This window comes from Lemur catta, chromosome 1 (genome assembly GCF_020740605.2).
Source record: "Lemur catta isolate mLemCat1 chromosome 1, mLemCat1.pri, whole genome shotgun sequence".
NCBI lineage: Eukaryota > Metazoa > Chordata > Mammalia > Primates > Lemuridae > Lemur > Lemur catta.
The window spans coordinates 112,606,073-112,632,662 of NC_059128.1; the positions used below are offsets into that span (position 1 = coordinate 112,606,073).

The following is a 26,590-nucleotide window of genomic DNA, read 5'->3' on the forward strand; positions in this document are numbered from 1 at the left end:
ATATAGACAACATGTCCTAGCCTCAATGGCCTTGTAGTAAGTGTGATCTCAATCCAGGAAGCAGAGGCTGCCCAGCAAGGAGGAAGTGCCACCAGCCACATCAGTGCTCCTCACCATTGACATAGAGACTGTCCTTGTCCAGGGCATAGGGACCCAGCTCAGTGATGCGGTGGGTCAGCTGGCTCAGCTCCCAGTACAGTTGCTCTCTGTCCAGCCCATGGCCTGTGGGGTCAGGGCGGAGGGTGCAGATGGCGTCCACTCCAGTGGCTGCCCCATCCTTCTCAGGCCTGGGGAGGGCAGGTAAGGAGGATGACAATAAATAAATTATCTAGATAGATAGAGGTTCTGAGATTCCTTTGTGCAAGACAGGAAGGGGCCACAGGAAATGAGAAACCTGGCAGTGAAGTGAGAAGCCCACACTTATATTGGGTGCACTGACACTGAGCTAGTTTGAGACTGTGAACAGAGTCATGGATACAAGAATTTTTATAAAATCACAGGTGAATCCTCTTTCTCACAGCATGAGGCCAGAAAAGCTCATACTTGAGACAGGTGAAGAACTAGAAATGAGCATTAAAGTAGGTGGAGAAGGAACATCTGTCTTGGTAGACTTCTTTGGGACAGAATGGAAAATCTGAAGAAATGGGAGGTCAGGGAAAAGTGGGAATTCAGAGGGGTGACTGAGGCTAGGGCCCAATACTGACTCTGCAGAATCTCTCAGCAGAGGGTGAATGGTAGGACCAGGAGATGCCTTTGTCCTGGATCCAGCATCTCCTGAACTCCACCTCTACTGAGGACATCCATAGGGAGGGCAGGAAGGAAGCCAACCAAATTCCTTGGGCTTGGGAGCACCTGCAGCCCTGGTTAGCTATTCTAATGTCTTACCTGAGCAAGGTCAGTCTGCAGTCAGAGTACACAGGGCTGACACTGGTATTCTGGAACAAGGGCCTGAGCTGTGGCGGAAACAGAGGGAGGTGAATAGGAGGGCTGGGGAGAGCAGCACAGGGCAGGGTGAGGTAGGTGGGGCTAGAATCAGTTGTGGGGGAGTTGCATCTCTGGGGTAGTTGTTGATCTGGGTGTGGTCTTCTTTTGTGGTCCTGGAATAGGTTGGCTGGGGATCTGGTGAGGTCAGCAGGATGCAGTGGGAGGGACTCTCACCAGACCCTGCAGGACTCTCTCTGTGGTGTTGAACTTCAAGGAACCAGGATGATGCATGACCTCCTCATACTTCAGGTTCAGGATAGTGAAGTTGAGGGTTAACAGCACCAGGAGAGGTTCAGTGACTGGTGGGATTGGGAAATAAGCACTATGTTCAAACGTGGAGGATGTAGAAGAGTTTGCAGTAGACTTAATTTTAAATATATGCAACAGGATTAAAGAAAGTGATAAAATAATAGGTTTTCATGCCTCCTTTGACTATAATGATAGAAGTTTTTAAAAATCATATTAAATAATAGTAGTTAGAAGCTTAGCATAGCTCTTGGTGCATAGTCAGTGTTCAATAATGCAAGATGTTGTCTGTTGCCTTTGTTATCACCATCATTTTCATCATCACTGTCACCATCATTGTCACCATCACCATCATTATTGTGATCATCACCAAAACCACCATCACCAGCATCATCATCAAACTCATCGTCATATTATTACGATCATAACCACCCTTCCGATCATCATCATCTTCACCATCAGTCATTGTCATGATCATCATGGGCAACATCACTATCATTTTTCTCACCACCACCACCATCACCACCACTCCATTATAACCATCAACTCCATTATAACCGTCACCATCTTTATCGTCTTCACCATCATCACCATCTTCGTTATCATCACCATCACTATTATCTGCATCACCATAATTTTTCTCATCATCACCACCACCATCATCTCTGTCATAACCATGACCATCTCCATCATTTTCATCATCATCACCACCACCATCATCATCATCATCACCATCAGTCATTGTCATCATCATCGTGGTCAGCATAGCCATCATTTTTCTCACCACCACCACCACCACCACCATCATCTCCATCATAACCATGACCATCTCCATCATCCTCATAATAATCACCATCTTCATCATCAGCATCACCATCACTATTATCTACATCACCAACATCATCATCATCATCATCATCATCATCATCATCATCATCACCATTTTCACATCATAACCACCACCACCACCACCCCATCACTATCAACACAAGATTAGCTCTCCAAGGGCAGAGATATATTTATCTGTTTTTCTTCCCTACTATGTTCCCAGGGCCTGGAACAGAGTAGGTTTGTTGTTTGACTCCTCATCACTGATTTTCTATGACTTCCTGTCTTTACTTGTGTGAAAATTACAGAAATAGTTACCTTCATGGTGCATGCTCTGATAGAGGTGCCACTGATTGGTACTCACCTGTGGGGCTGGGGAGGGAGAATGGAGTCCCAGAGCTTTCCATGTTCACTGTGGATGTCCCAGGTGCTGAGAAGAAACCCTCATTAGTGACATAACCCAACATTCTCATGGCTGAAATGCCAGCAGTAGAGACTATTGATAATGTTTGCTGTATGAAGGGTTTTAACCTAGATGCTCTCTGGAGCTGGGGCAGAGGGAAAAGGGAATAAAATATTCCACCCCAGCTCTTTCCCTCCTGAAGAGGATATGAGGGGGTGTGCACACCTGTTCTTATTGGTGTAGGGTTGGGGGCATGGATTGTCTGTTGAATACTCACTGCTGCTGATGGGCACAGATCTCTGATGGGTGAATTCTGCAGCGAGAGGAAGGGAACATAATGGGTAAAAGTTAAGGGAGAATTGGGTACCAAATGGGGATTAGGGCTCTCCTGGTGCAATGGATGAGATTTTATGGATGATTCCCTATCAGCACCCCCACATCAGAGAAGAAGTACTGAGGACCAACTCAGTCCAAGAAGAAGAGGAAACCATGAAATCCTGATCTCAGCCCTCAAATACAGAACACATAGCCAAGCCAAGCCTTCAATGGCCAAGCAAGGAGTGTGACCTCAAGCCAGAGAGCAGAGGCTGCCCAGCTAGGAGGCAGGACTCCAAGCACATCAGAGCTCCTCACCATTTACATAGAGACTGTCCTTGTCTAGGGTGTAGGGACCCAGCTCCGTGATTCCATGGGTCATCTCACTCAGCTCCCAGGACAGCTGTTCTCTGTTCAGTCTGAAGCCTTCAGGATCAGGGCGGTAGGTGCAGATAGAATCCACTCTGGTGGCTGTCCCATCCTTCTCAGACCTGAGTAAGAATCTCCACATGGTTGGTCCAACTCTCTCTCTCTCTGTTTTCGTCCTCACCCCCCACCATCAGCCCCTATGGCAGACACTGTGGAAACCTAGTTAACAAGGAAGCTGCTGTTTTCATGGATATGCCTACCATAAACAAATAACTAGGATAATGATACCAGCCCCCAGGCTGGACACAGTGGCTCACACCTATAATCCTAGTACTTTGGGAGACCGAGGCCAGATGATCACTTGAGGTCAGGAGTTTGAGATCAGCCTGGGCAGTATAGCAAGACCCTGTCTCTACAAAAAAAATTTTAAATGTTATCCTGGTGTGGTAGGGCATACCTGTAGTCCCAGCTACTCAGGAGGCTGATGGGAGAATCACTTGAGCCCAGAAGTTTGAGGCTGTAGTGAGCTATGATGACACCATTGCACTCCAGCCTGGGCAACAGAGTGAGACCCTCTCTCTAAAAAATAAAAAAATGCCAGCCCCCTGCATACCCCAGAAGAAGCTTCCTAAAGTACTGAATGTGTGACAGATACACTGAGGACACTATTAATGGGGTGGAAGATCCTGGGAGATGTCAGATTATGCCACCAAAGCCAAGTCCTGTCACAAGCTCTGATAGACACACCAAGGTTCTTAGTGTCAAATTCTGATGGGTGGTAGTGGCCTGCATACAGGTAACCATGGCGTGATGAGTGATATGGTCCTCCAGAGAGTTGGTGTTTTCAGATGGTAGCATAAGGAGGCTCATCTCATCTGCTCTAGCTAGCCCTATGGACTAGCAGGGCTAGCAGATTTCTATGGAAACTCAAGGGTGCTAAATGGCTTGGGAGAGATGCTTTTTTGGTGGGTTTGTCTGAAACTATGTCTGGTCCATTGTGGGGTCAGAAGCCTTCATGTCTCAGCACCCATCTCTGGTCAGGGATCCCACAGGTTAGGGTTCCACCCACCTGTTGGGCTGTGTTTTTGTTGGGAAGGGTCTCACCTGAGCGAGGCTAGTCTGCAGCCTGAATAAAGGTTTCCTAGACTGCTATTCTTGAGCAAGGGTTTGAGCTGTGAGGAAGAACGGAGGTGAGAAAGAATTACTGAGGGAGGGGAGGAGGAGCTGGGGCACTGGACGGGCATATCAGGCAGGCGAGAAGTGGGCAGGCCAGGGTGAGGTGGGCGTGGCCGGCATGCATGGGCGGGGCAGGGTGGCTGTGGGCATGACTGCTATCAGTGGGCGGGGCGAGGCGGGCGGTGCTCTCACCAGACCCTGCAGGACGCTCTCCGTGGTGCTGAACTTCCAGGAGCCCGGACGCCCCATGTCCTCCTCATACTGCAGGTTGGTGATGGTGAAGTTGAGGGTGAATGGCACCAGGAAAGGGACCTCCACTGCATCAAGGTAGGAGAAGAGGAGGCCATGCCTGATTCAGACCTTGACTGGGCTCTAAGTTAACCTCTGAGCTTAGGAGGGCTACCTTAGGACCAAAGATTGAAACCAGGTGGGGAGTAAAGCAGATGTTCCTAAAATGCAGCAGCTGGGAATTGTTGTTTAATGGGTATAGAGTTTCAGTTTTGTAAGATGAAAAAGTTCTGGGGATTGGCTGTGCAACAATGTGAATGTATTTAACACCACTGAATGGTACACTTAAAAATGGCTAAGATGGTAAATTTCATGTTATGTGTACATTACTACAATTAAAAATGTTAAAAACCGCCGGGTGCGGTGGCTCATGCCTGTAATCCTAGCACTCTGGGAGGCCGAGGCGGGTGGATCGCTCAAGGTCAGGAGTTCGAGACCAGCCTGAGTGAGACCCCGTCTCTACTAAAAATAGAAAGAAATTATCTGGCCAACTAAAAATATATATAGCAAAAAAAAAATTAGCCGGGCATGGTGGCACATGCCTGTAGTCCCAGCTACTCGGGAGGCTGAGGCAGTAGGATCGCTTAAGCCCAGGAGTGTGAGGTTGCTGTGAGCTAGGCTGACGCCACGGCACTCACTCTAGCCTGGGCAACAAAGTGAGACTCTGTCTCAAAAAAAAAAAAATGTTAAAAACCAATAATATACACAAAAGTCAATATCTTTCTCCAGAGGAATCCATGTCCCCCACCTCATGACATAAGGTTAGGGGTTGGGCCCTGGAGCTTGGCTGTCTACATTGGAATTGCAGCTCTGCAACTCTACTAGATGGTTGACTGGACAAGTTACTTAACATCTCTGTCCCCCAGTTCATCCTCTATAAAATGGTGGTAATGGTAGTAGCTAACTGCTAGGGTTTGGGTGTATCTTAAATAAATTAAAACTCTGGACAAGGTAGAATAAGCCCATGACAGCCTGTCTACATTGATTACAATGAAAACTTCTAGACAAAATACAAAAAAGCAACTACCCAGGATTCTGAAAAGTAAACAAAAGCAGGCAGATTGTGGAAGGGAGTCAAAACTTGGAGAAGTGACTTGTACAAGGATGAGTTTTACTCTTTTTTAAATCATAGATTTATTCTGAGGTTAGGGCCCAGTCATGGAACTGTGTGTGAGATAATAAAGGCACAGGTAGATAAAAATTCTGATAGAAATCCCATACAGTAGTCCGCCCTTATCCTCAGCTTTGCTTTCCATGGTCTGTTATGCACAGTCAATCATGGTCCAAAAATATTAAATGGAAAACTCCAAAAATAAGTAATTCATAAGTTTTAAATTGTTCATTGTTTTGAGTAGCATGATGGAATCTTGCACCACTCTGCTCTGTCCCATCTGGAGTGTGAATTATCCCTTTCTCCTGAATATTTATGCTGTATGTGCTACCTGCCTGTTGGTCAATTCATAGCCATCTCAGATCAACTTTTGCAGTATCACAGTGCTGTGTTCAAGTAACCCTTATTTTACTTAATAATAGCCCCAACGCACAAGAGTAGTGATGCTGGCATATTGTTATAATTGCTCTATTTTATTGTTAGTTATTGTTGTTAATCTCTTACTGTGCCTAATTTATAAATTAAACTTTACCATAGGTATGTTTGTATAGGGAAAAAAAACATAGTATATATCAGGTTTGGTACTATCTGTGGTTTCAGGCATCCACTGGGGGTCTTGGAACATATGTCCTGTGGATAAAGGGGGGGACCACTACATTTATGACCATATGGCACTAGGAAATGGGATCCCTGTGAGACAGTGAGGAGAGGGCTGATGATCTGCTAAAACAGACAAAAACAAGCAAAAAAATTCTTAAGAGGATAATAGGACCCAGAGCCTACACAAACATAGTATTCATAATATTTACTATCCAAAATTACTTGACATACAAAAAAAAAAAAAAAAACAGGAAAAGTGTGTCCAATCCTTAAGGAAAAGACAAATGACAGATGCAAACCCCAAGGTGATTCAGATGTTGGAATTAACAGACACAGACTTTAAAGCAGCTATTATAACTATGCTCATGAGGTAAATGTAACCACACTTGACATAAATGTAAGGATAGATATTATCAGCAGAGAAATAGAAACTATGTGTGTGTATATATAAATATATATGTATACACTATGTACACTATGTGTATATATATGTGTACACTATGTAGGCTATGTTTACTATATATATGTACTATGTATAATATATATATATATATATGAACCAAATGAAAGTTTTAGAACTGAAACATACATTATCTGAGATAGAAAGAATTCAATGGATGGGCAGAATAGAGCTGATAGAAAAAAAGACTTAGTGATTTTGAAGATACATCGGTAAAAATTATTAAATCTGAAGGACAGAGAAAAAAAAGATTAACAAAAAAATTAATAGAGCCTCAGTGTGTTGTGGGACAATATCATTTCATTGGAGGCCCAGAGGGAGAGAAAGGTATTAGGGCAGAAAAACCAAGTTGAAGAAATAGTGGCTGAACATTTCCCAGATTTCTTAAAAAACATACACTTTCATAATCAAGAAGCTTAAAAAAAACCAGACAGGATAAACTCAAGGAAAACTATTCCCAAACATGTTAACATAGAGGAAAACCAAAGAGAAAGAACAAACATTGAACATATCTGGAGAAAAATGACATCATCCGTCGAGCAATGACTTGGTTTTTGCAACACATGTCACACATTTAAAAGCTCACAAGAGCTAGGCATGTAACATAAATGGGTGAGTTGATCAGGGTGGAACAGTGAGGAAATGGAGAGTGTGTATGCTTTCTGGAGCATGTAAAAAGTTTGCAGTGTCTTGACTCACAAAACACGGAAGCCCTGAAGGCAGAATTTAAAGTACAGGACACAAGTTTGCATTCCATAACTCTAGAATTTCAAGGCAAGGTTAAAGGTTAGGGATGCCCAACCAGCACAGTGATGTAAGCATGAAAAAGAACCATAGACAGAACTTTAAAAATAAATCTTAAAGGCCAGGGAAGGATAGATTTCATGGCATAAGTCAGGCTCCTGTGGCAGGGTCCTGGAGCCTCAGGAGGCCTCGGACTCACATCTGGACAAGATGAGGAGACAGGGTGGGAATCAGACTCATGACTAAGATCTTTAATGATTTTATGGATGTTCACATAGAATCCACAAATTGTGGGCATATGCAGGGATTGCTTCATTCATCCATTGGCTCATTCAATCAATAAATATAGTTTATTGAGTGCTGGCTGGGTGGTCAGTTTCCAGGTGACAAGTACATGAAGAGTGAATAAATCAGTCTTCAGCAGTCAGTTCTATGAAGGAAATAATCACAATGACATGATAGAAGAAACTCACATGCTGGGTGCATATGTAGGGAAAGTGCTATTTCATATAAGGTGTTCTGGGAAGGTCTTTTAGAAAGGTGAGGCTTGAACTGAGGTTTGAAAGATGAGAAGGTACCAATGATAGCCAGTCCCCAGGAATAGCTAGTGTATAGGTCCTGAGATTGGACAGAGGTTAGGTCCTAGAAGAACAGGGATGTGTCTAGGGTGGCTGAAGCTGAGAGAGAGAGAACAGGCTGAGGTTGGATGGTCATCTTGAACAAGACCATACAGTGCTGAAATCTCATAGACCCCAGGTAGCAGGTTCCTACCTGTAGAGCTGGGAATGGAGGATGTGAAAACCCCTGGAGAAAATGTAGAAGTTACTGGAGCTAATAAAAAAAGAACATGGGAAAAATGATTAGGTCTAATCCTAAAGGGATGGGAAGCAGAAGTTTCTAACTGGAATTTGGGCTTCCATCTTGACTTAGACCAAGACCTTGGTCTTGGGTTAGGGTTGCTCTGAGGCTGTGGCTGAGCCCTTAGAGAAGGAGCATTGCTAGTTTCTGTACTGAGGAAACGCACTTTGGGGAGGAAGGGTCTTGTGGGCATTGGGGTATCACAGCTTTGAATACTCACTGCTGGTGGTAGGTGGTAGGTACCGATGGTTATAACCTACAGATAGGGATAAAAGAATAAAGAAGCATTATTATGATAGGTAAGAGATAAAAGAGGGGAAAATGGGTAGACCTAGCAATGGAAATTTACCAAGAAACTTTCTGAGATTTATATTAATAAATAAATAAGAACAGCTACATTTTATTTGGTACCTGTCATACACTTTGTCCTTTGATAATAGCAATGAGCATGATCACCACTATTATCACTAAAATAAAAATACAGTAATAACAGCCTCCCCAATGTATTGGGAATATACTATGTACTAGCAACAATGCTAAACACATTACAAGGGTAAAAAGACACAGTTGTGAATGAGTGTGTGTTCCAGCCTTATCCACACATCTGGTTATATCCATCCATCCTGGTACAACTGTTCTCTCCATCCATAAAGATAATTTAATTATATTCTTGCTCTCACAGCTTCCCTCTCATTGACAAAATGTCATGATAGCGTGATTTTTTTTTCTAGCTTAGGAAGTTAGAATATGGTTGCTATTCTTGGTGGTAGCATTGCCGTTAAGGGCCTTGTTGCTAAAGGGGTTGTGTGAACAGTTATTATTTGTGGCATATTTGCTAAGGGTGGTTGGAGTTTGTTCCATGATGTCAGTGTCATTTCGGCTGGCCTGTGGAAACTGAGAGTTTGCCTTAAGTTGTCATGAGAATGAAGTGGGAACCTGCTGCCCATTGGGGAGGACTTGACCGCAGGGCCTTGTATCACTCTCTGCTTTCCCCAACCAGCTTCTGCATGTCCCAGTTGGACTTTTTTGAGACTATGAAAGAGGAAACATTTCACCCCAAGAGGTAAAAGAGAAAAGGAAATTTGGCCTCCCTTGATGTGTTAGGCATTCAAAAATGAATCCCCAAGGAAATGTTAGGTTTGTACCAGAACTACAAATCTGTGCACAGCACTTTCTCATCCTTGGAACTATTGACGTTTTGGTCTAGATAATTTTTTTATAGTGGTGGTGGGGCACTGCCTTGTGCATTGTGGGATGTTTAGCAGCATCCCTGGCCCTCTATCCACAAGATTCCATTAGCATCCCTCTGATTGTGACACAAAAATGTCTCCAGACATTGTCAAACATCTCCTGGGGTGCAAAATCACCCCTAGTTGATGCAGAGAGACTTGAGATTGTAGGAGATCCCAGTTGCAGCATGGACACTTACCATTGACATACAAGCTGTCTCTGTCCAGGGTGTAGAGGCCCAGCTGGGTGACACCGTGGGTCTGCTGGTTCAGTTCTTGGTACAACTGTTCTCTGTCCAGCCCAGGGCTCACAGGGTCAGGGCGGTAGGTGCAGAAGGCATCCACTCTGGTGGCTGCCCCGTCCTTATCAGTTCTGGAGTGATTGGGATGTAGAAATGGGGACAGCCAGAGATTGATGTGGAAGAGTTAAATACTTTGTTCAACTGTCTCTTTAAGATCAAACTGCCTGCTCCCCGGGTTTTATGACATCTTTCTTTATTGGGTCTTGTCTGGTTTCTCAGATACATTTCTTTCTGGGACCTCTTTGTCCAGCTCCCACCCTACTCTGTAAAGTGGAGGTTGATCTCCAGGGTCTCAACCTCAACTGACTTCTCTTCTTTTCCTGCCCATTCTTCTTGGATCATTTGGTTCATATTCGTCCTTTCAACTACCAACTCCATTGTTGCGAGGTCCAATTTCACTCTTGTCTAGATGGGACCACTCTCCTGAGCTCTGTCCCATATAACCAGCTGCCTCAGGGACAGCTTGGACTCCACAGATGCCAAATTAATCTTATCATCTTCCCCCCTTCCTGAAACTGTGCTGCTCTCCCTCCCTCCCTCCCTCCCTTTCTTCCTTCCTTTCTTCCTTCCTTCCTTCTTCCTTCCCTTTTTTTCTTCTTTCCTTTTTTATTCATTCATTCAATTGCTATTTGCTCCACCCTCTATTCTCCAATTTTATAGAATCTTTCTCATGTATCATGCTATTTCTCCCAACTGTCCCATTCCTTAAGATAGGCTACCCCTTGAATATGCCTTTGCCAGCGTTTCTTCTGGCCAATATACACTGAGCTGTCAACACTTGAGTCAGGTATCACTGTCTCCAGACAGCTTCCACCCAACTCCCCCAGGTTGAGCTAAAAGTCCTTTCTCTGGGCTCTCCTGTGGCACCTGTACAGAGATTTGCCATTGAATTAACCCTGTTCCTATTATGGCTTTACGTCCATGTGGTCGCTGCCTTCTTTATATGATGAGCACCTTGAAGGAAGGGCCCATGGATGACTCTCAGTGTCCTTAACACCTGTCACAAAGTATGGCCAGAGATGCCTCACTCCACGATTGCTCAATGAGTCAACGCTGCCCTTTCTAACTGGTGAGCCTAAATGCTCCATGCCTCTGAGTATCCAGATAATATAAGATCTTTGGTGGCTACCTCTTTCAGGAAGCCCTCTCTGATACACTCATACAGAGGGGTGACTTCCGAGTCTGAATTCCTGGAAGGCCCTGGTCATTTATAATCTTTGCTTTCTAGGTGTCATACTTAGGTCCTCACCTCCCAGAGAGCTTGTCTGTGATAGTGAAGCCCTCATGATGTGGGAAGGAGGTCTCACCTGAGCATGATCAGTCTGCAGGCCGAGTAGCTAGAGCTGATGCTGCTGTTCTGGAACAAGGGCCTGAGCTGGGAAGGAATGAAAGGGGTGAGTGGGAGGCACTGCTGAGACAGAAGGGCGTGGCAGGATTGAGGTGACATAAGCATGGGTGGGGGGCTCTCACCAGGTGCTGCAGGGTCCTCTCAGTGGTGTTGAATATCTCAGAGCCTGGCTGTCCCATGTCCTCCATGTAGTGCAGGTTGGTGATGGTGAAGTTGAGGGTAAAAGGCATCAACAGAGGAGCTTCAGCTGCAGGAGGGGAAGATAAAAAGAGGCCAGTTCTAAGTTAGGTCCTGGGTTGGGGGTGGGTGGGAGGAAGGGCTCTGAGGACACACTTTAACTCCAGTGCCAAGCTGAGGTCCAGCCTGGGCTGCCTTACTTAAAAGTCCTGGTGTAGGAATCACCGTCCAAGACCTTCCTGCGTAGGGTGACCAACTATCCTAGTTTGCTTGGGACCTTCCTGGGAGGCAAACTTTTCAGTTTTAAAAGTGAGATAGTCCTGGACACACTAGGATAAGTGTCTGGGCTCTCCCATATCCCCTTGGTTCTTACTACTCCAACACACACCAGCACCTGCATCTCTTTGTCTTGGGGGAATTAACAGGCCTGGAGAGCACCCTTCAGCCATGGCTGACGGAAGTTGGTGGATAAACATCACAGCTCCCTCACCCCTCAGAAGGATGTCTCCATGGTGCACGTTGTCTGCGTTTTCCCAGGGTTCTCCTCTAGTCCCCAAAACTGTGGGACCATAAATTTACGTTGCTTAATCCACTCAGTTTGTGGCATTTTGATGTGGCAGCCCTAGCAAACCAATTGCATCATTATGACCCGGCTATTCTTTTCCTAAGTACACAGCCGGAAGAATTGAAAAGAGTTTCTCAAACAGTTATTTGTACGCTGATGTTCATTGCAACCTTATTCCCAATAGTCAAGAGGTGGAAATAGCCCAAATGTCCATCCATGGATGAATGGATAAAATGTGACATATCTGTACAATAGAATATTATTCTTCCATAAAAAGGAAGGACATTTGGTTTCACTGATCAACACCTAAGTGCACATATAAAAATAACATTAATCAGGTGTCGGGCAGATGGGAGTGGGGGAGGGGATGGGTGTATACATACATAATGAGTGCGATGAACACCATCTGGGGGATGGACACACTTGAAGCTCTGACTGGGGGGGGAGGGGGGCAAGGGCAATGTATGTAACCTAAACTTTTGTACCCCCATAATATGCTGAAATAAAATAAAAAAGGAAAGAAGTTCTGATAGATTCTACAATGTAGATGAACCTTGAAAATATTATGCTAATTGAAATAAGCCAGACACAAAGGGAAAAATATGATATGATTCTGCTCATATGAAATAGCTACAACAGGCAAATTCATAGACACAGTAAATAGACCAAAGGTTACCAAGGTCTAGGGGAATGGGAAATTATTGCTCAGTGGGTACCGAATTTCTGTTTGGGGTGGTAAAAGAGTTTTAGAGAAAGATAGTGATGGTAGTTGCACAAAAGGGTGAATGTCAATAAGGCTGCCAAATTGTATACCTAAAATGGTTAAAATGGAAAATTTTATGTTATGTCTATTTTACCACAATTAAAAAGTTATTCAGTTGGGCACAGTGGCTCACGCCTGTAATCCTAGCACTCCGGGAGGCTGAGGGGAGAGGATCGCTTGACCTCAGGTGTTCAAGACCAGCCTGAGCAAGAGTTGAGATCCCATCTCTACCAAAAATAGAAAATTTAGCTGGGTGTGGTGTTGGGTACCTGTAGTCCCAGCTACTTGGGAGGCTGAGGCAGGAGTTCCTTGAGCCCAGGAGTTTGAGATTGCAGTGAACTATGATGACCCCACTGCATTCTACCCAGGGTGACAAAGCGAGACTCTATCTCAAAATAAATAAATACATACATACATAAGTTATTCTTACTTGTTTCTGAAGTCATGCTCTTAGAGGCCGAGGTGGACATCCCAGGTGTGGTCAGAGGGGCAAAGGGACTTCCAGCCAGTGTATTGAAGGAAGTTGTGGTCTCAGCCATGGTGGGGTTTGAACTTCTGGCAGCTAAATTAGTGGTCTCCACCACTGTAGTTTTCAGGATACTGGTTGTACTAACTCCTTCACCATGACTGGTTTTAGATGGCATTGGGATTTCTGATGGTATCGAGGTCATAGTGGTACCTGTGACAATCCTGGAAAATTCTGGGACTCCAACTGAAGTTATGGGTGGTGAAGTTTCTGTGCTCCAAAAAGTTACAGTATTAGGCCTGCCAGTTGTCGTAGGGGCACCAGCAAGCCCAGGGACACCAGGGGAAATCGTCAGAGTTGGAATATCTGTACTGGTTTCTGCCAAAGGGCTGGTAGCCAATAAGCTTGTGGTCTCTGGTAAATCAGGGGATAAAGTTGCAGTTGGAGTAGTTGTGCTGGTGTCTGTCCCAGCATGGGTAGAGACTGAGGCTGCAGTCTCCAATACATGAGGAAAAACAGTTGATGCAGGAAATTTTGTGCTTGTTTCTGCACTGAGGTGGGTTACCAATAAGGTTGTGGTTTTCAGTTCACCAGGAGAAAGAGTCAGAGTTGGAATAGTTGTACTAGTCACTGCCTTAGAACTAGTGACCTGTGAGGTTACCATATCTGGTACACCAGGTGAGATAGTCATTGTTAGCACAATGGAACTGGCTTCTGGCACAGGACTGGTGGCTGTTAAAGGTGTGGTATCTGGTTTACTATGGGAAAAATTGGGGGTTGTTCTGGAAACAGGTGTGCCGGTCTGTGCAGGATGGGTGGCCCATGAGGTTGTTGTATCTGGCTCACCAGAGGAAACGGTTGGAGTTGGAACAGCAGAACTGGTTTGTGTCCCAGGATGAGTAGCCAATGAGGCTGTGGTCTCTGGTTTACCAGGAGAAAGAGTGTGAGTTGGAAGAGACATATTGGTGTCTGTCCCAGAACTAGTGACCTGTGAGTTCACCATGTCTGGTACACCAGGTGACATAGTCATTGTTAACACAGCTGAACTGGCTTCTGCCTCAGGACTGGTGGCTGTTAAAGGTGTGGTATCTGGTTTACTATGGGGAAAACTGGGGGGTGTTCTGGAAACAGGTGTGCTGGTCTGTGCAGGATGGGTGACCCATGAGGTTGTTGTATCTGGTTCACCAAAGGAAATGGTCAGAGTTGGAACAGCAGAGCTGGTCTGTGTCCCAGGATAGGTATCCAATGAGACTGTGGTCTCTGGTTTACCAGGAGAAAGAGTGTGAGTTGGAAGAGACATATTGGTGTCTGTCCCAGAACTAGTGACCTGTGAGGTCACCATATCTGGTACACCAGGTGAGAGAGTCATAGTTGAGACAGTTGAACTGGTGGCCATTGAGGGTATGGTGTCAGATTCACTATAGGAAAAATTAGTGGTTGTCCTGGGAACTGTTGTGCTGGTCTCAGAAGGATGAGTGACCCATGAAGTTGTTGTCCTTGGTTCATGCGGGGACTCAGTCCATGTTGGAAAAGTTGTACTAGTATCAATCCCAGAGGTAATGACCTGTGAAGTCACCAGATCTGATGCACCAGGTGAGATAGTTGCAGTTGAAACAGTTGAACTGGTGACCATTGAGGGTGCAGTGTCTGATTCACTCTGGGAAAAACTGAGGGTTGTCCTGGAAACTGTTGTGCTGGTCTCTGCAGGGTAAGTGACCCATGAGGCTGTTGTCTCTGGTTTATGTGGGGACTCAGTCAGTGTTGGAAATGTACCTGTGTCTGTCTCAGAATCAGTGACCAGTGAGGTCACCATCTCTGATACACCAGGGGAGACAGCCAGAGTTGGAATGGCTGAACTGGTTTGTGTCCCAGGATGGGTAACAAATGAGGCTGTGGAATCTGGTTCACCAGGAGAAACAGTCAGAGTTGGAATAATCCTTGTCACTGCCCCAGAACTAGTGACCTGTGAGGTCACCATGTAAGGTACATCAGGTGATATTGTTATTGTTGGAACAACTGAACCAGTCTCTACCCCAGGACTGGTGGCCACTGAGACTGTGCTGTCTGATTCACTATGGGAGATCATCCTGGGGACCATTTGACTGGTCTTTTCAGGATGAGTAACCCATGAGATCATTGTTTCTGATTCATGTGGGGACGCAATTAGTGTTGGAAAAGTTGTACTGGTGTCTGCCCCAGAACTAGTGACTAGTGAGGTTGGCATGTCTGGTGTACCAGCTGAAATAGTTGTTGAAATAGCTGAACTGGATTCTTCCCCTGGACTGGTGGCTGTGGAAAGTGTGGTGTATGATTTACTATGGGAAAAACTTTGAGTTGTCCTGGCAACGACTGGGCTATTCTCTGTAGGATGGGTAGCCAATGAAACTGATGTATCTGGATCACCAGGGGAGATAGTCAAAGAAGTCACAACAGAACTGGCTTCCATCCCAGGATGAGTGACCCATGAGGCTGTGGTCTCCAGTTGGCCTGGGGCAGCAGTCAGAGTTGGAAACGTACTGGTCTCTTCCCCAGAACTAGTGACGGGTGAAGTCACTAGCCCTGGTACACTAGGGGAGACAGTCAGAATTGGAATGGCTGAATTTGTTTGTGCCTCAGGGTGGGTGACCAGTGAGGCTATGGTCTCTGGTTCACCAGGAGAAAGACTCAGAGTTGGAATACTTGTGGTGGTCACTGCTCTAGAGCTAGTGACCAGAGAGGTCACTGCCCCTGGTATCCCAAGTGAAACAGTTGAAGTTAGAACAGCTGAACTGACTTCTGTCCCACTACTGGTGGATGTTGAAGGTGTGGCATCTGATTTGCTATGGAAAAAATTGGGAGTTGTCCTGGGCACTGCTGTGTCAGTCTCTGCAGGATGAGGAACCAATGAGGCTGTTGTATCTGGCTCACCAAAGGAAAAAGTCAGAGTTGGATCAGTTGAACTGATTTCTGCCCCAGGATGGGTGATCCATGAAGCTGTGGTATCCGGTTGACCTGAGGAGACTGTCATAGTTGGAACAGTTGTACTTATTCCTGCCTCAGAATTAGTGACCAGTGAGGTCACCAGCCTTGGCACACCAGGCAAGGTGGTCAGAGTTGGAATGGCTGAACTGGTGTGTGTCCCAAGATGGGTAACCGATGAGGCTGTGGTCTCTGGTTCACTGGGAGAAAGAGTCAGAGTTGGAAGAGCCATATCAGCATCTGTCACAGAACTAGTGACCTGTGAGGTTACCATGTCTGCTACACCAGGTGAGATAGTCGTAGTTGAAACAGCTGAAATGGCTTCTGCCCCTGGACTGGTGGCCATTGAAGTTGTGGTGTCTGACTCGTTATGGGAAATATTTGGGATTGTCCTGGGAGCAGTTGGGCTTTTCTCTGCTGGATGGGCAGCCCCTGAGGCTGTGGTCTCTGGTTTATCTGGAGAATCTGTCAGAGTTGGAATAAACATACTTGTCTTTGCCATAGAACTAGTAGTCAGTGAGGTCACTGTATCTGGTATACTGGGGGAGGCAGTTGGCTTTGGAACAACTGAACTGACTTCTGCCCCAGAAGTGGTGGCTGTTGAGGAAGTGGTATATGATTCACCATGGAAAACATTTAATGTTGCCTTGGAAGCAATTGAGGTGGTCTCTGCCGGGTGGGTCATCCACAAGGCTGTTGTATCCAGCTCACCAGAGGCAACAGTTGGAACAGTTGGACTGGTCTCTGCCCCAGAACTGGGCACAGGTGAAGCTGTGGGCTCCGGTTCTCTATTGAAAGCAGATGGGATTATACTGGGAGCAGCTGTGGTGGTCTCTGCTCCAAGTCTGGTGGCCACTAAGGATGTCATCTCTGAAACATCAGGGGAAACATCTGGGGTTGTGATCATCATTCCTGCTGTGCTTGTGGTGGCCACTTGTGCTGATGTCTTGACGGGAGTCAGTGTTCCTGAAGTGGCAGTATAGACTCTGGTGGTCACTGCGACTGTGGAGGTGGTCTTCAGAGCTGCGGCAGTGGTCTCTGCTCTTTCTGTCCCTCCTGTGTGTGAATTGGGAGAAAATGACAGAAACTCAGAGGTGGTGATTTGCCAAGGTTACGTAGCCTTGGCATGACCCATGGTGTGGAAATTTGAGCACAGTTCTCTCTGAATACTAAACACATACTCTTACTCACTGCCTAATATTAATTCCCTAACTGCATTTCAGGGTCTTGTTGTGGGGCAGGGTGCACGATGGAAAGAGAAAGAAATGAGGAGAAAATGTCTATCTGGAGGGAGGAACTTTAACAAGCACAGTCTAGTTCAGTGGTTCTCAAACCAGGGGCAGTTTTGTTCCCAGGGGACACTTAGCAATGTCTGGAGACATTTTTGATTGTCACAACTGTGTGTCTGTGTGTGTGGGGAGTGCTACAGGCATTTAGAGTAGAAGCCAGGGATGCTGCTAAACATCCTACAATGCACGGGTCAGCCCCCTGCTACAAAGAATTATCTGCTCAAAATATCAGTAGTGCGGAGGTTGAGAAACCCATATCTATACAAAAAAAGAGCCAATGGATACTGTTGGCTAGCTCTCATAAACTTTGCCATCTGAATATTGGTTATCACCTGAAACCCAGTGATCCCTTTTCCAGAGATCTAGCTGTGGCCAATGCCATCAATGCCCCACTCACATTCCATTAGCACTCACTGTTGCAATGCAGTGACTTCAGTGGGTTCCTACTACAGCTCCTGTGACTCCACACCTAAGAGCTTTCACTCAGTCTGCACTGGGGACAGGATGGAAGGGCTGGATGTTAGCACCTCCAGGAATAAGCAGCTCACGGCCAGTGATAGAAGGGAATTAGATGACAAATACCCCAGCCACCTCATCCTTTGGATAGGACAATGCTGAGGTGCTCTATACTACCTCCCAGAAGTTCCTGGTGGGAATGACACTCTCTTACCCACTATTGTGACCTGTTCGTGGATGCATTTTGCATTAACTTACTTTCCTTTTCTTTTCTGTCTCCTCTACCAGTGCTTCCTGGGATCAGCCCCCACCTAAGATAAATTACTTGCCCCCACATCCTTGAATCAAGGTCTGCTTCTGGGGAGACCCAACCTGAGATACTCGGGTCACAGTCTAAGACTAATAATCTGACTGGAGGTGACTCCACCCAAAGCCTAGATCTTGCAAAATCCTCCAAAATGAGCTGGTAAAATAGTCTAGACTCTATTTGGGAATAACTTAACGGGTGTGGGAAACCCTACACTTTTAGCCACCCAGAGAGCAGGACCCCTCGTTGTATATACCTATGCCTCTTAAATTGTCATGCAGAGCAATAATGATATGGAATGTTAGTAGGTACCATTCTGAGCAAAAGATTACACAGTCAAATAATTGTATTAAACCCCAAGTTGAACAAAGCTGAACAAGTTTCTCTATAGTAAGATTTCTCAAAGCCTTTAATAGGCTTATGCATGCTACTACTCTCTAAGAAGAAGCAACATGTTTGTGAATTATTTTTACCTCCTAGACATTCCTGGGTTTCACCTCTTTCTGTACCTTTGCATGCTGTTCTTGATTCTATCCAGAATGTCTTCATCAACTCCCTCTATCTTCCTGGTAGACTCTATTCATCCTTTAAAACCCAATTCAAATATCACCTCTTCCATGAAGCCTTCATTCTACAATTCCATTATATCTTTATCAAATACTTTTAGAGTTGCATCATAATTATTTTGTTCCTTTGATGTGTCTCCTACTGAACTGAGTGCTCCATGGGTACAATTGCAAAGTATTTTCATCTGTGCATCCTCAGTTTATAGCAGTCTGTGACACATATTAAGTTATTAATACATTTTTAGGATTCAGTGAAACCAGATCAAATTTATGAAGTTGACATATTTGACTTTGAACAAAGCTGACTGAGCATGCTATGAGGGACAGAAAAGTGGTAGCATCCACCTGGTAATCCACCTGGCTACACAAAGATCCAGCTCAGAAAGGGAAACCTGTGACAACCACACACAATTCTCTCTCTAAAGAAAACAAGCATTTTGTCTCTGTGCAGCAGGAAATATGGTCACAAGTGGAATTCTTGGGAAGTAAGCAGAGTTGAATCTACCTCTGGGACTAGCAGGTGATGTGGACACCAGAGGCCCCTTGACTGGTCCTTCGGTGCCTTCATGCGGTGCTCCATTGGGTATCTTTGTGATGTGCTCCATCATGTCATCAGTTCCTACAGGTGAGGATGGAGAAGAAAACTGGGGTAACTCATCTCATCTAGAAAAAGAGCACTGTCTAAATGGATCCAGTTAATTGCCCACACAACACTCCTTCTCTCAAGTCCATCTGTATGAACTTGAGCCAGGACAATGTGACATAAGTGGCTACACTCATCCATAGATCCATCTCCATCTACTTACCCATATATGCATCTGTCCTCCCTCTCATTCATTCCTAGATCTGACCATCTATTCTTCCATCTTTTCTTCCTTTTATTCTTTCTTCCTACCATCCATCCTTCATTTCATCTTTCCTCCCTTCTTTCCTTCAATTTATGTTTCCCTGAATCCTCCCTTGCATACATTCTTCCTTTTCATTCTTCCTTCTATACTTTAATCCTTCTAGTCATCTTTTCTTCCATTCATCCATCTCTTCATTGTTCCTTTCATCCTTCTGTCCACCCAGCTACCCTTCTGCTCTGTTACCATCTCACTCATCACTTGCTTATGGAATACCAATGACTCAACTTCTGAGCTACATTTTAACATCGGAGTTAACATTCAGCAAATGCATCTAAACTTATTGTGAATTGTAAAACTAGATGGGGCAGAGGTATCAAATCATCCCACTGTATATATCATCTAGGGAAGCAGGACCTTCTTGAGTAGTTGGAGGACCTCTCAGGACTTGCGTCCAGAATAAAAGTTGGGGCCAAAGTCAACCCTTTCAGAGAAGTGGAATGCCAAGAGGTTCCCTCTCTCATCTACTGATGCCTTGGAAGTAGTGTTTCTTCCTCCTGTGGTCTGGGTTCCTCTTGCCTCCTCATGAACTTTGTTCCCTTAATTTTCATTCACTCACTTTTTTCTTTTACTTATCCTTTGCTTTGACCCTTTGTTTTCAATATAGAAACATACTCAATTCAAAGGGTGAAACACTCCTTCATCTATGCATTATATTAGCTGTTTTTAGTGCCCTACACCTCACTGGTACTCCCACAGCTACAATTCCTGAAGCCCCCTATGTTGCCAAAGCACTTCTTACCTCATTTTAACTTGGTTTTTCTGTAGTGTTTGACAGAATTTACCTTTCTCCTTCCTAAAACTGTCTCCTCCTATGACACCTGCGATGCCAGAACCTCTTGTTTTTCTGCTACCTCTCTGACAACTCCTGCTTAGGTTTAGGAGCATGGATTTCTCATGACACATAGTTCTTATCCTAGTTCTGTCACTTACGAGCTTTATGACCTTAAGAAAATTATTTAGTTTCTCTGTGTCTCAATTTCTTTAACTCTAAAATAGGCTTATAATAGTCTCTAAATAGTGTATAATGAGTATCAAATAACTTAATAAAACAGCATTTGACACATACTAAGTGCTGTATAAATAATCACTGTTGTTAATATTATTATTGTCATCATCATCACTAGTAGTAATACTAGAGCACCTATCATGATACTATAATGATTCAGCTACTTGATTATTTATCCTTGTTTCCCCAGTGCTTAGCCCAGCACCTGGAATTGAAGTTCGACATACAAAATATTTGCTAAAAGAATTAGTGGTCCAGGAATAACCTCATAATTCACACTTTTTTTTACCTCTTAGGAAAGGGTCATTTCCTAAGAGATCACAAGTAGGGAATTATGGGGGTTGTAAGTCCTTACTTGTCACCAGTGTTGAAAGTAGAGGAACTTGATAAGCATGTGTCAGCATTCCCAACTCAACACTCTCTGTGGTCTTAAAATAGGCAGGCATTGCTGTGGATACACCAGTGTCTACCCTCAGGTAGTCAGTACTGACTGGATATGAAGTATAGGATAGACCAGAGCGGATTGAGAGAGAGGAAGATAGTTTATGTCCAGGACTCCTGGTCCACAACTTGGTCACTACTGTGTTCAAAAAAGAATGAATTTTCTTTGTGTCTGTGGTGACTTTGGAGGTGGCCAGTGTTTCAAGTGAGGTGCTGATCAAATTTGAAGGTGAAGTGGTTTCAGGTTCTGAGCTTGTGGCCAACACATCTGTAGTCCTCACGAGCCCTGTGGTGAGAAGAGAAGTAACAGTAGGAGAAGAGGGGAAGGCCGTGAGTAATGTGGAGGAAAGAGAAGAAGGTGAGGTCGTGGCAGGTGAAGATATCACAGAAGATGTAGAACTGGTTTTTTCTGAAGAGGGAAGGCTTGGCCTAGAAACAACTCCCAGATAAACTGTGCCTGAGCTGGTCTCCTTGGACGTACTTGTATCCTTAAATCCAATGGTCGGTGAGGAAGGAGTCGCTGTGAGGATGCTCTCAGTCTCAGAAAAGGCAGGATTTGATGATGAAATATGTTCCTTCTCCAAAGGGAAGGTGATATCCTTGGGAAAGGTTGGTCTGGTTGTCTCAGAGGAAGCTGATACAGAAGAATGAGAATCGTAAGCAGAAACAGAGGAGCTCATCTTGGGTGCTGCTGTATTTGAAGAAGCAAGAGAAGTCTTCAAATATATGGTGATTACGGAGGTGGAAGGTAATTCAAACTTGGTGCTCCTGAAAAATGAACGTGAGGTGTCTTGAGGACCTGAGCTCGTTGCGAACACACCTGTGGTCTTCCCCAGGCCTGTGGTGAGGAGGGAAGAAGTCAGGGGCAGAGAGGTGGAGGGAACAGCCTCAGGTGACATGGAGGAGGCAGGAGGACGTGAGAACGTGGGAAGGAAAGAGGGCAGCAGGGAAGACACCGAGCTAGTTTCCTGCCCATAGGGATGTGTGGTCCATGACACCTCCCCGGGCACCCTGCTCGTGAGGGAAGCCCCTTCTGATTGAGGCAATGCCTGGCTCTCTGCTGAGGAGCTTCCATCCAGGGTGGAGGTGGTTGTTGTGTCCAAGTTAGGGTTAGCCTGTGACGTGGAGCTGGCAGGACCCATTGGGCTGGTGATGGTCACTTCCGCTGAGCCAGGTGTGATGGTGGAGGGACGTGTCCTGGTGATGGTTTCTGTGGAGATGTCTGGTGGTTCCATGGACCCAGCAGGCTGTGTGGTGGATGTGGCACTGGAGGGGCTGCCTTCTGTCCCATAGACCTGAGTGGCAGCACTGGTGGGGCTCTCAGAAGGGCCAGTGCTTGTCCGCGAGGCTGGGCTGGTCCCCTTGGGTGTGCTGGCTGGGCTCGGTCCAGGGCTGACGGCGGAAGCTGGCCCTGGCCGGGTTTGAGTGCTCCAGGTCATGGGGAAGGCGGCGGTCAGTGTGGAAACAGGTTCCTCCTCCATGGTGGAGGACATGCCCGGTACAGACCTGATTTCTGTTGCAGAAGTGATTTCCGATGCCTGCAAGGCAGCCAGGACAGAGGTGTGGTGTCCAGGTCTGGAAGTGGTGGTCTCCACATGGGTGACTGCTGTGTCCGAGGATGGAGCGATCCTCCCTGTATCTGTGGTCTGTCCGGCGGTGGCCAGGCTGTCAGCCGGGGCAGTGCTAAGAGACGGAGGAGAGGTGCCCTGGGGACCTGAGCTCGTGGCCAACATGCCTGTGGATTTCCCAAGGCCTGGGGTGAGGAGGGAAGAAGTCAGGGGCAGAGAGGTGGAGGGAACAGCCCCGGGTGACATGGAGGAGGCAGAAGCAGGTGAGGACCTGGGTGGGAAATAGGACAGCAGGGAAGAGACAGAGCTGGTTTCCTGCCTGGAGGGATGCGTGGTCCATGACACCTTCCCAGGCCTCCTGCTCGTAAGGGAGGTCCCTTCTGAGGGAACCAATGCCTGGCTCTGAGGTGAGGGGCTTCCGTCCCAGGACGAGGTGGTCGTTGTGCCCAAGGTCGGGCTAGCCGGTGACGTGGAACCGGCAGGACCTGTTGGGCTGGTGATGGTCTGTTCCGCTGAGGCAGGCGTGAAGGGGGAGGTACGAGGCCCGGTGATGGTTTCTGTGGAGATGTCTAGTCGCCCTGTTGACCCAGCAGGCTGTGGGGTGGATGTGGCCCTGGAGGAGCTGCCTTCTGTCCCAGAGACCTGAGTGGCAGCACGGGTGGGCCCTTCAGAAAGTCCAGTGCTTGTCCCTGAGCCTGGGCTGGTCCCTTCGGGGGTGGCGGCTGCGTTCAGTCCAGGGCTGATGGCGTAGGCTGGCCCTGGCCGGGTCTGAGCGCTCTCGGTGAAGGGGAAGGCGGTGGTTGGTGTGGAAACAGGTTCATCCCCTATGGTGGAGGACGTGCCCGCTGCAGACGTGATTTCCGTTGCCTGCAAGATAGCCGGGAGAAAGGTGTGGTGCCCAGGTCTGAAAGTGGTGGTCCCCACATGGGTGACCGCTGTGTCCAAGGACGGAGCGATGCTCCCTGTGTTTGTGGTCTGTCCGGCGGTGGCCAGACTGTCAGCCGGGGCACTGCTCAGAGACGGAGGCGAGGTGCCCTGGGGACCTGAGCTCGAGGCCAACACACCTGTGGTCTTGCCCAGGTCTGGGATGAGGAGGGAAGAAGTCAGGGGCAGAGAGGTGGAGGGAACAGCCTCAGGTGACATGGAGGAGGCAGGAGGAGGTAAGGACGTGGGAAGGAAAGAGGGCAGCAGGGAAGAGACAGAGCTGGTTTCCTGCCTGGAGGGATGCGTGGTCCATGACACCTTCCCAGGAGCCCTGCTCGTGAGGGAGGCCACTTCTGAGTGAGGAAATGCTAGGCTCCCAGCTGAGGCGCCCTCGTCCAGGGCAGAGGTGGTCGTTGTGTCCAAGTTTGGGTTACCCTGTGACGTGGAGCCGGCAGGACCTGTCGGGCTGGTGATGGTCGCTTCTGCTGAGGGAGGCATCATGGTGGAGGTATGTGTCCCGGTGATGGTTTCTGTGGAGATGTCTGGTGGCACCGTGGACCCAGCAGTCTGTGGGGTGGATGTGGCACTGGAGGGGCTGCCTTCTGTCCCATAGACCTGAGTGGCAGCACCGGTGGGGCTCTCAGAAGGGCCAGTGCTTGCCCATGAGCCTGGGCTGGTCCCCTCAGGTGTGCTGGGTGGACTCGGTCCAGGGCTGTCGGCGGAAGCTGGCCCTGGCCGCGTCTCAGGGCTCCTGGTACTGGGGAAGGCGGAGGTGGGTGTGGAATCATGTTCCTCCCTCATGGTGGAGGCGGTGCCCGGTGTAGATGTGATTTCCGTTGCTTGCAAGGTAGCCAGGAGAGAGGTGTGGTGTTCAGGTCTGGAAGTGGTGGTCCACACATGGGTGACCGCTGTGTCCGAGGACGGAGCGATGCTCCCTGTGTCTGTGGTCTGTCCGGCGGTGGCCAGGCTGTCAGCCGGGGCACAGCTCAGAGACGGAGGCGAGGTGCCCTGGGGACCTGAGCTCGTGGCCAACACACCTGTGGTCTTCCCCAGGACTGGGGTGAGGAGGGAAGAAGTCAGAGGGGTGGAGGGAACAGCCTCGGGTGACATGGAGGAGGCAGGAGCAGGTGAGGACGTGGGAGGGAAAGAGGGCATCTGGGAAGAGACAGAGCTGGCTTTCTCCCTGGAGGGATGTGTGGTCCATGACACCTTCCCGGGCCTCCTGCTCGTAAGGGTGGTCCGTTCTGAGGGAAGCAATGCCTGGCTCCCAGCAGAGGGGCTTCCGTCCCAGGCGGACCTCGTCATTGTGTCCAAGGTCAGGCTAGCGTGTGATATGGAACCAGCAGGACCTGTTGGGCTGGTGATGGTCGCTTCCGCTGATGCAGGCGTGAAGGGGGAGGTACGAGGCCCGGTAATGGTTTCTGTGGAGATGTCTAGTCGCCCTGTTGACCCAGCAGGCTGTGGGGTGGATGTGGCGCTGGAGGAGCTGCCTTCTGTCCCGGAGACCTGAGTGGCAGCACTGGTGGGCCCCTCAGAAAGTCCAGTGCTTCTCCTTGAGCCTGGGCTGGTCCCCTCGGGGGTGCTGGCTGGGCTTGGTCCAGGGCTGATGGTGGAAGCTGGCCCTGGCCAGGTGTCAGCGCTCCCAGTCGTGGGGAAGGCGGCCGTCATTGTGGAAACAGGTTCCTCCCCCATCATGGAGTACGTGCCCCCCGCAGACGTGATTTCCGTTGCCTGCAAGGTAGCTGGGAGAAAGGTGTGGTGCCCAGGTCTGGAAGTGCTGGTCCCCACATGGGTGACTGCTGTGTCCGAGGATGGAGCGATGCTGCCTGTGTCTGTGGTCTGTCCGGCGGTGGCCAGGCTGTCAGCCGGGGCGCTGCTCAGAGACGGAGGCAAGGTGGCTTGGTCAGCTGAGCTCGTGGCCAACACACCTGTGGTCTTCCACAGGCCTGGGGTGAGGAGGGAAGAGGTCAGGGGCAAAGAGGTGGAGGGAACAGCCTCGGGTGTCATGGAGGAGGCAGGAGGACGTGAGGACGTGGGAAGGAAAGAGGGCAGCAGGGAAGACACCGAGCTAGTTTCCTTCCCATAGGGATGCGCGGTCCATGACACCTCCCCGGGCACCCTGCTCGTGAGGGAAGCCCCTTCTGATTGAGGCAATGCCTGGCTCTCTGCTGAGGAGCTTACGTCCAGGGCGGAGGTGGTTGTTGTGTGCAAGTTTGGGTTAGCCTGTGACGTCGAGCCGGCAGGACCCATTGGTCTGGTGATGGTCGTTTCTCCTGAGCCAGGTGTGATGGCGGAGGGACGTGTCCTGGTGATGGTTTCTGTGGATATGTCTGGTGGTGCCATGGACCCAGCAGGCTGTCTGGTGTATGTGGTGCTGGAGGGGCTGCCTTCTGTCCCGTAGACCTGAGTGGCAGCACTGGTGGGGCTCTCAGAAGGGCCAGTGCTTGTCCGTGAGGCTGGGCTGGTCCCCTCGGGTGTGCTGGCTGGGCTTGGTCCAGGGCTGATGGCGGAATCTGGCCCTGGCCGGGTCTCAGGGATCCTGGTCCTGGGTAAAGCGGCGCTCAGTGTGGAAACAGGTTTCTTCCACATAGTGGAGGTGGTGCCCGGTGCAGACGTGATTTCCTTTGCCTGCAAGGTCGCCAGGAGAGAGGTGTGGTGTCCAGGTCTGGAAGTGGTGGTCCCCACATGGGTGACCGTTGTGTCCGAGGATAGAGTGATGCTCCCTGTGTCTGTGGTCTGTCTGGCGGTGGCCAGGCTGTCAGGCGGGGCACTGCTCAGAGACGGAGGCGAGGTGCCCTGGTGACCTGAGCTCGTGACCAACACGCCTGTGGACTTCCAAAGGCCTGGGGTGAGGAGGGAAGAAGTCAGGGGCAGAGAGGTGGAGGGAACAGCCCCGGGTGACATGGAAGAGGCAGGAGCAGGTGAGGAACTGGGT

At 48.0% G+C, this 26,590-nt stretch overlaps 1 protein-coding gene across 1 annotated transcript in view; it reads right to left on the reverse strand.

Moving 5' to 3' along the window:
• The window catches only part of MUC16 (mucin 16, cell surface associated), a 120,416-nt gene that overhangs the window by 73,517 nt on the left and 20,309 nt on the right, over positions 1-26,590 (reverse strand). The window contains exons 6-23 of the mRNA XM_045550493.1: positions 21,645-26,498; positions 21,078-21,170; positions 19,311-19,427; positions 14,079-17,255; positions 13,906-13,946; positions 13,197-13,866; positions 11,384-11,508; positions 11,221-11,288; positions 9,812-9,984; positions 8,603-8,638; positions 4,514-4,638; positions 4,250-4,317; positions 3,095-3,267; positions 2,739-2,774; positions 2,423-2,488; positions 1,159-1,283; positions 886-953; positions 115-287 (exon numbers count right to left, since the gene is read on the reverse strand). Coding sequence (XP_045406449.1) covers positions 115-287; positions 886-953; positions 1,159-1,283; positions 2,423-2,488; positions 2,739-2,774; positions 3,095-3,267; positions 4,250-4,317; positions 4,514-4,638; positions 8,603-8,638; positions 9,812-9,984; positions 11,221-11,288; positions 11,384-11,508; positions 13,197-13,866; positions 13,906-13,946; positions 14,079-17,255; positions 19,311-19,427; positions 21,078-21,170; positions 21,645-26,498 — 10,188 coding nt within the window. The remainder of the gene's footprint in view (positions 1-114; positions 288-885; positions 954-1,158; positions 1,284-2,422; positions 2,489-2,738; positions 2,775-3,094; positions 3,268-4,249; positions 4,318-4,513; positions 4,639-8,602; positions 8,639-9,811; positions 9,985-11,220; positions 11,289-11,383; positions 11,509-13,196; positions 13,867-13,905; positions 13,947-14,078; positions 17,256-19,310; positions 19,428-21,077; positions 21,171-21,644; positions 26,499-26,590) is intronic.